The 12,234-nt window shown below is 30.4% G+C and overlaps 2 protein-coding genes across 2 annotated transcripts in view; one reads left to right on the plus strand and one right to left on the minus strand.

The window, feature by feature from the left end:
* LOC105458151 (zinc transporter ZIP13 homolog) overlaps nt 1-3,398 on the plus strand; it is a 25,648-nt gene extending 22,250 nt beyond the window's left edge. The window contains exons 3-5 of the mRNA XM_011703246.1: nt 1,857-2,107; nt 2,206-2,794; nt 3,093-3,398. Of these exons, the coding sequence (XP_011701548.1) occupies nt 1,857-2,107; nt 2,206-2,794; nt 3,093-3,262 (1,010 nt within the window). The 3' untranslated portion in view covers nt 3,263-3,398. The remainder of the gene's footprint in view (nt 1-1,856; nt 2,108-2,205; nt 2,795-3,092) is intronic.
* A 3,042-nt stretch (nt 3,399-6,440) lies between these two features.
* On the minus strand, nt 6,441-10,544 carry LOC105458152 (nucleotide exchange factor SIL1). Its single transcript, XM_011703247.1, has 4 exons — nt 10,166-10,544; nt 9,240-9,520; nt 8,668-8,933; nt 6,441-7,967 (listed from the first exon to the last, which is right to left on the minus strand). Exons 1-4 carry the CDS (start codon nt 10,278-10,280, stop codon nt 7,214-7,216), a joined length of 1,416 nt encoding a protein of 471 aa, XP_011701549.1. The 5' UTR covers nt 10,281-10,544; the 3' UTR covers nt 6,441-7,213.
* Nucleotides 10,545-12,234: the final 1,690 nt, after the last annotated feature.

Raw genomic sequence — 12,234 nt, forward strand, 5'->3', positions numbered from 1 at the left:
TATATATATATATACATACATACATACATGCATACATGTATAAAAAGAAAAACAAGTTTGATTACGTATAAGATTTACATTCATTCGTGCACCGTTTTAATTATTAATAAATTAATAATTAAAACGGTATGTATATATCGTGCAAAACTAATGACGTTAAGAGGAAACATTAACGAAGAAAACAAGTGTAGACTAGATATAGTCTACGTTTCTACATTAATGAACTTTTGTCCTGATATTTTTGTCATTACGAAATCTGATATAGCGAATATGCTACATGAATATCTGGTATGTTCCTGGATTGTTCTATTGATATATTCTATTAAGTACATATCGCTCATTTTCTATAACAACGACATAAGTAAAATATTGTTGCTTTTGTTAAAATTATCTTAAAAATAAGGAACATGAAGAAAAAAAAAACATTTTTTAGAAGATTATATATTTTATATTAAGATTACACTTATTTCTCTACAATCAATTAATTATTTACATCAAAATTGCATTATAAAATTAATATTGTAAAATTTTAATGATCCAAGTTCAAATTTATTTTCTGAAAAATTTTGTCTTTTATGTTCTGTCGTTGTTGTAACAACAAATCAGTGATATGTGCCGTGAACGCGTTTTGCAATGTTCTGCACGTTAGCGGAGAACGACTGCGGTCTCGAAGGGCATTTGCCGAGAGCTTTATGAACGATTTAAGCGGCGGTTTCGAATTCTATTGTGCGTCAGTTGCAGATTTGAATTGCCAGCTGCGTCCACGTAAATTAAATGTCTTTCCGACCGAACCGCGTTAGGAATTCGAGGTGATCGGCGGACTGGTAATATCCGTGTAAATTGCTCGGTTTGAATTGCAAATTTTCTAGCTCTTATTTTATATTTCTCGTGTCTTTGTTACCATTAGAAAAAATATAAAGAACCGTTACGATAAGTTACGTAATTTAAATAGCAAACTAAATATTCATTAAGAATATTTTTTGGCTATATATAATACACCAGCTAAAAAAGACCGACAAAAAATTACGAAAAAATTAGTCAAAATTTTGATCATGCCCCTAATACACTTTGAAGCCAAATAAATAATTTGGTTTATAATGGCTTGTGCAGCGCAGTAATCAAACTTTTGTTGCAGTTATTTATTTAAATACTTTAAACGAGTAAATGGATTCAAATGAATTTTTGCACGAATATTTGTTAGAGTTTTCTTAATATACATGGTCTGTCCCAAAAGTAATGAGACTGTTTTTGGCGGCCTAATCAGAATTGTCAGAGGGTGAATCTATTAAACGGGGCCTTTGGTGCGGGACGTCAGGCTCAGAGGCAACTGAGAAGGGTCAGATTGTACACCTGACATTCCGCACCAAAGGCCCCGTTCAATAGATTCACACCCTCCGACAATTCTGATTAGGCCATTAAAAATTGTCTCATTACTTTTGGGACAGGCCATGTATGTAAAAAAATTCGATTTAATTCGTAATACTACTTTATCAAATTTACTAATAAATTTACAAAAAACATGATTTTACATTTGAGTCAATACAAACAAAAATCAAATGACTTTTAAACTTAAGCTAATAAAGGAATTGTGCTCAAATTTTACACAGATACTCAGACATAAGCAGTTTTATATTTTTGGTAATGTTTTAAGATGTGACAGATATATCCTCAAATAATACAATTATGCGATAGATCTGTGGATAGATCTTATGATATTATGAATCAATAAAAGTTAAATAAATTTTATAGAGTGATTATAATCACTGGTAACACTTGATTAATTCTCGAAAATGCTTTATCTTTTTAAATTTTTATTCAACTGATCTACATTTACATTCTATGTATTTTATTTACAGCCAAAGATAATCACGCGTCTACGCCCGCAGGCTTGTGGGTGTTGTCCGCCTTTCTGTTCTTCGTAATCATTGAAAAATTCATCGCTGCCATAAACGAGGAAGCCCCGATTATTGCAGAACAGCAGATTGATGAAGCTTCTATCAAGAATGTAATAAATAAAGAAAAAGAGATGGATAATAATAATTGTATTACAATGACGAACACTGGGAAGAACAATTTCCTTAAAAAAGGCTTGAAAAATACGGCCGAGGTAAATGCAAATAAAAATGTTATTACACTTTATGCTGTAATGTTATTTAAAATCTAAAAGTATAGTTATCTAATGATCGAAAATACGTTCTGCGATAGGTACATTTCCTGGAAAAACAGCCAAGTAAGATGGAGTTTATGCAAATCGCAAACAATATCAAAGATCCGCGAAAGAACGGTTTTAAAGATGCTGACATTATGAAATCCGCATTAGCAAGCGAATGTCCTAACGACGGTCCGCTGGTCGACGAGGCGAAAAACTGCTTGAAGAAACTTGCGAAGACTAACGGCTTCACATCGGCGATTTCACGTGTTGACTCACCATGCGTGCGCTCACCGAGCAATATTGTTATTCGTTTGATCGCATGGGCAAAGAAATTAATTTTCGACTTGTTCCGCAAATTTTTCGATCCCAAGGCCTTCCCCGGATACCTGAATCTTTTGATGAACTTCCTCGACAATTTTACTCACGGTTTATCCGTAGGTGGATCGTTCCTAATTTCCTTCCGCGTAGGTGCCCTTAGCACGTTCACTATTTTGGTGCACGAAATACCTCATGAGGTTGGCGATTTCGCTATTCTATTACGAAGCGGATTTAACAGATGGGATGCTGCGCGGGCGCAGTTAATCACGGCTAGCGGTGGAATCGTTGGTGCTTTGGCAGCCGTCTCCTTTTCTGGTAGTTTAGGTAAGTAATAGTTTAAAAAATTTGAAACATAGACAGTGTATAAAAACTTGATAAAAATAATGGATAAATTAATATAATAATAATATAGTTGCGTCTCTTAGCTTAATTATAAACATTTTATTTCGACATTATTCTCGATATTTATTTTACCTATTTCTTTGTATCAAGTAATTTTTAAAACACTTTCTGTACCGTAAACAAATTTACATGTAATATTATCTATTACATATAATTATATATAATTTCTTTTATTGAACAGAATTTATGAATTTGCATCTGTTTTTTTTTTTTTTTTCAGAGGAAAGGACCAATTGGATATTGCCGTTGACTGCAGGAGGATTCATACATATTGGTTTAGTAACCATCTTACCCGATTTGTTGAAAGAAACGAACACAAAAGAATCTTTAAAACAACTTGGCGCTTTACTTTTGGGAGTTATTATCATGGCTGCATTGATCTTTATTTAGGTCAAATATATTTCATTAAAAAGAAATTCCATAGAGAAATTCTATTGTGTTGATGTAAATTACAGTTATATTGTCTTGCTATGTGTCAGTACAATACTCTGAACACTGAAGTTGCCATAAAGTTATATATAATAATTTTTCATAATTATATACAGGGTGATCCAGGTCACCCGGAAGAACCGGCATCTACGTATTCCTCATGAAAAACTAAGTCGAAAATGTTAATAGCAAAATGTTGAGATGTTAATGGTTTGTAAATGGTGAGCTGTTAAAACTGTCCAACCACAAGGCATTAAGAGCGCGCCGTCAGGTGCGGTGCAGTCTTTTTCAAATGATTGAATTTGCGATTGACTTCACATCAATTAAATTGGACTCAATTTAAGAATAAGAGTAATAGATGTTAATGGAGATGTGAAATCTTTATTAACTTCTATTATTCTTATTCTTAAATTGAGTCCAATTTAATTGATGTGAAGTCAATCGCAAATTCAACATCATTTTAAAAAGAACTGCGCCGCACCTGACGGTGCGCTCTTAATGCCTTGTGGTTGGACAGTTTTAACAGCTCATCATTCACAAACCATTGACATCTCAACATTTTGCTATTAACATTTTTGATTCAGTTTTTTATTTATGAGGAATACGTAGATGCCGGCTTCTCCGGGTGTTCTGGATCACCCTGTATAATATTTTCTTTTTACATTATTTATTGAAGATGCTGTATCTTGGTTTGCTACTCAAAATGATCATAATTATTTTGAGTAAATGAAAATAATTTTTGTTAAATTATAAAACATCATTTATTGTCAGTGTTTCTCGTTCCTCGATGATCCATTTTCTCGAAATTAAATAACGAGGGCTAAACAACTGTAAAAAATTTTGTACTAAAAACCCAGGTAGCTGAATCTGCCAAAAGCATGTATTGTAAATATGTGTTGCATAGTATTAATAGAAATCTAGCAACAGCCGAGCATAACCTACTGTTTGTCTGATATCATTAGAAATATATCAGAAAACGAACAAATCCTCGTGATGGTAAGGTGTTCTCTATTCCTGCTGCATTTTTATTATTACATTATGACCGGCAAATCATAATGGCAGAAAGTAAGTTTGAATTATAACTGTGAATAAGGGATCTGTTCTACAATCATGATTTGTTGGCATACTGTTGGCATATTGTTAGCATTTTGCTATCTGGGAATATTTTTCAACACTGGAATATTTATAGTCTGAGATTATTGCATTCTTTCAGTAAATACTATAAAGAGAGAGAGAGAGAGAGAGAGAGAGCGAATGAGCGAGAGCAAAAAGGAAGATAATTTATATATTATTTTATCAGAATTAAATTACGTATCGCATTAAAGACAAGCAAAATGACTTGATTATGAATACTGTTATAAATCTCATATAATTCATATATAGGGTACGGTCAAGATGATGCTACAAATGCATGTTTTGAAGCATTTTCTGATTAGTCAATTTGTAAAATTTTTGTTCTGATTGGTCAATCAAATACTTCAAAGCATTTATAGTATCATCTTGACCGTACCCACAGACATGCATAAATATGGTAGGTTTATCACAATTAAAAGACTATTATTTTTCAGTCTGTAACCGAAAATTTTTTCTAATAACAAAACAATCCAATACTAGTTAAAAATTTAATTTAAAATATTGACAATTTTTCATAATGATATAGATGAGATGTATAATATATATTTATGCATGTATACATATGTATACACACATATAGTATGTAATTTTTTTATTTTTCCTGATATTTTTGTGCTGTGAATATTTGCATCAAAATATAAAGACATGTATTTTATAAAAATTATTAATCAAGTCAAGTGTAAAGTTAATTATAACCATAAACTATTTCCATATTAATCATATTTTCAAATATTTAATTCGGATAAAAAGTTAAAATTGTGTTTTGAATTTTATAATTTAGAAATATAAAATTTAAATAATAAAACTATTGCGTATAAAGTTTGTAAAACCCAAATTATTCAATTTTTAACTGATATTGATTAATTGTCTTGTTACTATAGAAAGAATGTTATTTTATGACACTTCAGTGCTGACTATCAGTATTGCTTTACAATAGAACTCTTATATTTATGTGTATGTATATACAAATGAACAACAGAGAGTCATTAACAGTTATCTTGTCATTAATAAGGTGATAATATTGTATATACATGAGGCTATAAAGAGAAAATTTTAAGTTAAATAAGTTTCTTTCTGCTCATCGCCACTTAATTGTAATAAAATAATATACAAATTCTCTCCTTTCTTTCTTGCTCTCGAATTTTATAAATTCCGAGTGTAGATATAACAACCTTTCTAATATGTTTAATACAACTTGTAAAATAGCGCATAGACGTGATTTTGATCATGTAAAATCTAAGTAAACCAGATAAAGAAAAATTAATAATGTTAGTTTTTTCATCTATACTTTTACATTTTATTTAGTATTAAATAATCAAATTCTTATATTTTGTTACAAATATTCGCAGTAAAGGAAAGGAAGTCCCCCGAAATTCAAATTCATATATTTACATCTTTGTCTACTCATCTAATGTCTACTCGACATTAAGAACAATTGTGTGGTGATAATATATTTTTATTGAAATATATCAAAAGAAGACATAGTTATGTATCGTGTCAAATATATATATATATATATATATATATATATATATATAATTCAGATAAAATTTAGATAAATATACCTACGGGATATAAACTTTGTTAAATTTCCAATTTGTAAGACGAGTGGAACTTCCAGAAAGAATTTAGCTGTTGTAATTTTCTGTCGGTAGCCTCGTGTATCATGCGCAATATTCATACTTTGAGTTGCACAAGATAAACGCAATCCTTGTACTTAACAGGTAAAAGCAAGGTATTATTTCATTCAGAATGCATGATACAAGAGTGCTCTTTCCCTGTAAATATAGAGACCCTATTTGGGGAACTGGTTAAAATTCACATCTTTTACAAAAATATTTTATATGTATCATACAGTTATACATAAAAAAAACTGTTCATATCTATGTAATCTCTAATGCGCTATGATTTGTAAATAAAATATATTATTCTGCGATTGTTCATATTTTACTTCTTTTTATATTTAAATACACATGCTAGGAACTTTCAGACAATAACACACATATGGCGTATAATCGGTACAAAATAATTTATTAAATAATTGTTTCTAAAACAGAAGGAAACATAACAGTTATTCATATTTGCTATATGACAGCCAGATAACTAAAGTCATATATTATGTACACATATATTTCAGTCGTTTTACTCTTCAAATGAATTTTTCTTTGTTGTTCCTCACATACTTAATTGTGAAAGGTATACATGAGATGAAATATTAATTGAGCTGCATAATAAATATGAAAAGTTCCCGTCTCTTGTGTTTAAAACAATCGAGTTTAATTGTTTGATAGGCCAAAGTTAGAAAGCTCTTACAGCGGAAAAATCGCTACAAATGAAAATATAACTATATGCCATTTAAATAACGAATTAAAATTTAATTGACATCTAATGACTAGTATCTCATACTTTGGATACAAGAGACGAGAACCAGCACGTTTCATCGATCAATTTTGTAAGTACAAACTATTTACAGTAGAGATAGAATAAACACGTTTAGAATAACAAAATATTTTTTTATGTTTAAATTCTTCTTAAGATCTGTAAATTGTAATTAATCATCCGCAGATATTTTCTATTTCAACATTAATAATTACTGATGACGATGATTTTTTTAAATTTTCTTTTCACAACTTTTTACATGGTACTAAAACAAATGCACATTAAGTAAGCCCTATGCTATTGCACATGATTGCATATCTATTAACGTAAGAATTTAGTTTATAGTCTTTGATATACTTTCACATATTTTTAATTGCCTCAGATATTAACACAACATATTCATAATTCATCATGAGGTGCTTCAAAAATAGTAACTTTTAATCTCTCAATCAGTAATATTAAACTCTTTAAAACATCAGTTTCATCCACAGTGAGTTTAATATTAGGATTTTGATAAAATTGTAAGAGATTATCTATAACAGGTAAAAGCAAGAGTTTAATGTTCTTAAATTCAGTTTTACAAATAGGAGATACTGTGATCATACTGTCTGAGACTACTTCGAGAAAATCGTTATTTTCTATGCTAAATTGGCCAGTTAACTTTTCTTTGAAGCACTTTACCATTAAATTGCTTAGCAGTTTACAGTAATCGTGCCTCAGTAATTTTAGCTCGAAATCTGTAATAGCGTACTCTCTCATTTTCTGCTGACGCTGTTCAGCATCGTAGATCTCTTCTAAATTTCGTCTTTCGATTGTTAAATCGTTAATTAGCTTCATTGCTTTCATTTGTATCTGTAATTGATCGTCGTATAGAATCTTTCCAAGTAACTGCAAACCACCATGATCAATCCAAGCTTTCTGAGCAGCAGGAAATTGGCGTATTAAGGCACTTAGAGCAAAGAGACACCTGGATTTTACTTCAATTTTACTATTTGTAGATAAGACGTGTAATACTTTTTGGATAAAATCATTTTCTAATGCCTTAGCTTGCACTTTTGGATTTGATTGGGCGGCTGCTCCTAGAAGGCGTAATGCTTCCGATTTTATTTCATTATTAGTTCCATTGAGACATGGTGATATGATCTTAGTCAGCCTGCAAGGAAAAAAAAATTGGTTAAAATATTAGTTAACTGTTGTCAAAGAAAAACTGAATCGATGAGCATATGAGCCACGATTATCAAATTTTTCTGGATTAATAAAAACTGTTTAATTTTAGTTTTTGAAAAAATTAACAAATAAGTTACTTTTAGAAATTTAGATGACATTTATTAATATTTTTGATATATTCCTGACTCCTGAAATATTTGTTAAATAAAAAACATCAATGTTATATTTAGACTCATATCCTTTCTGTATTCAACCTTGGTAAAAAATCAACATAAATTTTATGAAAACTACTACAAACATTTTATTTTCAAAAATATATAACCTGTGATAAACAATATTTCTGATGTAAGAAATCATAAAGGATGAAAAAAGGTATTACTCAACCTTGTTTGGAACAAAATTCCAAAACACAACACAAAAACTTTGAAATTTACATTATATAAAAATTAAAGAATTTAAGAAAAAAGAGACAGTTAAGAACTAATCAAGAACTAGCATATCCTTTCTGCACTCATTGATCATTTTCAACGTCCACTTTAGATTGTTAGAAACTGAGGCAAATGTCTTATTTGCATTCAAAACATATCTATTCATTTCAAGTTCAATAAGAAGAAATCTAATTTTTGAAAAAAATTGAACTCTTGCCTCTTACATTCACCAATTCAATTGAATTTATTTGTACTTACCCATCCATGTCTGAGAATATTTTAGCATTGTCTATTTGATGAAGAAGATATTCTAAATTGTTTAAAATGTCCAATACTTCTTCAATCTCTATGTTGGTTAACGTTCCTGTAGTGATACTATTTTTATAAGATTGAAACTTTTGGAAAAACCTCTTTAATAATTCTGAATCGCTTGTAACATTGATTTTAAGAGCATTAAGTTCTTCTTTCAAAGTTTCATAAAAACGTTTAAAACGCTTCTCAGTTTTTGGTCGGGATTCTTCATCCTAGGGTAAAGAAAGAAAAATATAACAGATTATTAAATTTTTACTTATTAATTCAAAACTTGTAGTAAAAAATAATTTATATCTAGATAAATAATTATTATAATCTAGATCTACAATACTATAATAGAGATGATGCAATATGTTGTTAGAGGTGCCAAATAAACGAAACTTTAAACATAATTGCACAATTGTCATATGCAACAACATTCATGTGATTAATCTGTCCTATTTCCAATAAATAATAATTACAAACTTAATATTTAAAAACATAAATATTTAAAAAATTTAAAGGAAAAGAATAGTTACATTTATATTCGATAAATCTTCTGCTTCTTCTTGCTTAAGCTTTTTCAATCTCGCTTTCAATTCGTCGATAGGAAATTTCAAAGATTCTGAAACTTTTTTTATTTTCACAGGATCCGGCTCTTCGTTTTCCAAAACCGATTTATCCGGATGTAGTGTCAATGACTTGGAATTTGATCGATTCGCATTTTCATCATCTTCTTCTGTGTCGTCCATCAATTTAGCTTCTGTCACTCCAGTTGCAAAATTATGTCTCACATGAAGTCCCTTGGGAATTGGAATTCCTGATAAATTAGATCTTTATTACTCTACTTATTATCAGCATAGTATTTATGTTTATATTTTTAATTAAATTTTTAATTCTACATATTAAAATGTATTTATGAAATAAAATTAATTTTATTCTTTGTAATTTAACATCATACATATTAATTTTATTAAAAAGCACAAGCATTCTCATGAATATTAATTATTCATTCAAAAAATTCTTGGAGTTTTTCCAAATATTTATAAATAAATCCTAAAATATTCAAACATACATTTCAAAAGTTTCGGAAAAAATTTTACTGTTTATTAAAAAAGAAACAGAAATTATTGTAACGTAATTCGAAATGACGGGAAGAAAAATTTAATTTCTCGAAACTATTGGCTTTTGGACCACGTAATCCAATCCGAATGTGTACGTCACTGGTGGCACTCGATCGCAGATGACTACACACAATTCCTCCACTATTCCTTACTTAAAACGAATCCGGAATAATCTCCGAAAATTTTACTTCCGTTTTCTGGGAACGGTGTCCAGACCAGAGGCATCACGTTTTCGCCGCGGAAGGGAATTTTCGCACGTAGGGCGGATTTGACTGACGTGGTGCGTCGAACGGAAAGACGGATCTTGATCGGCGTATAAAGTAGTCCCGCGGGATACTCACCCTTCTTCACCGTCTGCCACTCGTGCGTCGCTATGAAGGCGCTCTCGTTTTTTTCGCCGCCGCCGAAAATCGCGAGCGGCAAGTAGAGCAGTAGGATGCACGTGTCGACACGCATTCTGACAGGGACGGGACACGACGTCGTCGTCGTCGTCGTCGTCGTCACCGGAGAGCAGAACCAGTGTACGGCTGATTTTTCACAGGCGGACCGTTTATGCGTGAATCTCGGGGTCGTCCGTCATCAGCTAGCGCGAACGCAACGTGAGATTGTCAGAAGACCGCTCGGCATGACATTTATCGCGAGACTCGTGGGCAATTCGTTCACGTGTTGCGTCCGCCACTTATTGCGTCTGGGTGCCGACGGTAGTTGCACGCGGTCGCCACCAGAGCCGATCGCCGGCCAATGATGGGGATGCGACGTTGTCGCGTCCACCGCGCATTCGAATTCTCTCGTGCGTCCCGAAAAGTGAATAATTTTTATTTATTTAAATATAATTTTGTAAAAATTCGTTACCCTAATTAGGACTTACTTCACTTATTTATATTCGTATGCAAATTAGTAATTATTTAATGAGTACTAAAATAGTAGAATCAGTTCGCTGAAAAATATTTAGCATTATAGTGATTTCACGTAATTGAAAATTCTTTAGATCGAATTTCATGTAAAGTTAAAGTTTTCTTCCAGAAATATTTTATATTATGCGATGTTAATCTTTCGAGCTTTCCGACACAATATATATATATATATAAATATATATATATATATATATATATATATGTATATATATATTTGCATTGGTATTTTTAGAATCTAATTGAATAACTTTAAGTATATAGTTATTTTGTGCTTCAAATAATATAATCGTGCAAGTTATGAGAACAAAAATAAAAAACATTAATTTGTTTTCTGAAAGGGTTGCTCTCCCTTCATGGGGAAAAAATTTGTGAAATTATCTGACGAAATTTTGCATAAATGTGATTTGCAATTATAGGTATATATTTATAAAAATATATAAATGTAGAAACATTGATCTTTTGTAATTAAAATATAATTGATAACTGCAATGTTTATGCGCAATAAATTTCGAAATAAATAGTATTTCGGCAAATTAAGAATAATGATTAATGATAAAGCAAATTATAATTATTTTAGCGGTGTTTGTAAAATTAAATTTGGAAAAATGTTCGAATTGAAAAAAAATATGTTTTAGCTGTATGTTTAAAACGTTTAGAAATATAATTGTTCACTAAAAGAATCAGATTAATTCATATATACGTGTTTATAAAAATGCATAATTATTTCTAAAGTATAATATAGAAATACTGAAATATATAAAATATTACACATTCAGCATGGAAAAATTTTAAGTAAAGATTCAAACATATTTTTTTTAATAATTATAAATTATTTATGTTCAAATTATTTTGTTGAATTTATTTTCATGTGCTTTTATGTATATATTTCAATTCCACAAACTGCCTATTGTTATTATTTTTCATTTTGTGAGTGCATTCTGCTATGACCATTCATTGGCCTCGCGAATTTAATATATTGTGTTGGTCTGGTATATATATATGTATATGTAATAATATATTTGAATTTATTTTATTCTTAACATATATCTATTATTTAGAAAAAAAATTAGAAATGTTATGTTAACAAAATTGCCACACTATGGCGAATTATCTTAGTGCAATTATTGCGAAATTTTCATCAATTATTCATAATATACATGTATGCAATTAATTTAATTTTTTTTATTCTTTCCACAATTTGCTTATAGGGTAATGTTATGCGCGGAACCATTGATACATCGAAAGGTCGAGAAATGACGGTACGAAATCGAGAGAGATAGTTGAAAACGGTTCTTTCGAAAGAAAAATGATCAGACTGGAGATTTTCGTGAATTTGGAGTATGTACATACATACATACCTCTTTTGCGGCTTTAAGCTGCCTTTTTATACTGACGCTTCACTCTCATTTTTAGCGTTAAAACAGATCACATGATCAAAATTGACAAATACCAAGCATCAATTTTGATCATGTGATCTGTTTTGACGCTAAAAATGA

This window comes from Wasmannia auropunctata, unplaced genomic scaffold (genome assembly GCF_000956235.1).
Source record: "Wasmannia auropunctata unplaced genomic scaffold, wasmannia.A_1.0 LD334635.1, whole genome shotgun sequence".
NCBI classification, from domain to species: Eukaryota; Metazoa; Arthropoda; class Insecta; order Hymenoptera; family Formicidae; genus Wasmannia; species Wasmannia auropunctata.

Coding starts and splice junctions, on each gene's coding strand:
- LOC105458152 (XM_011703247.1), bottom strand. CDS start 10,280: ATGCGTGTCGACACGTGCATCCTACTGCTCTACTTGCCGCTCGCGATT. Junction 8,934..9,239: donor AAGATTTATCGAATATAAAT/GTAACTATTCTT, acceptor TCTTTACCCTAG/GATGAAGAATCCCGACCAAA. Junction 7,968..8,667: donor ATATTCTCAGACATGGATGG/GTAAGTACAAAT, acceptor TTTTCCTTGCAG/GCTGACTAAGATCATATCAC.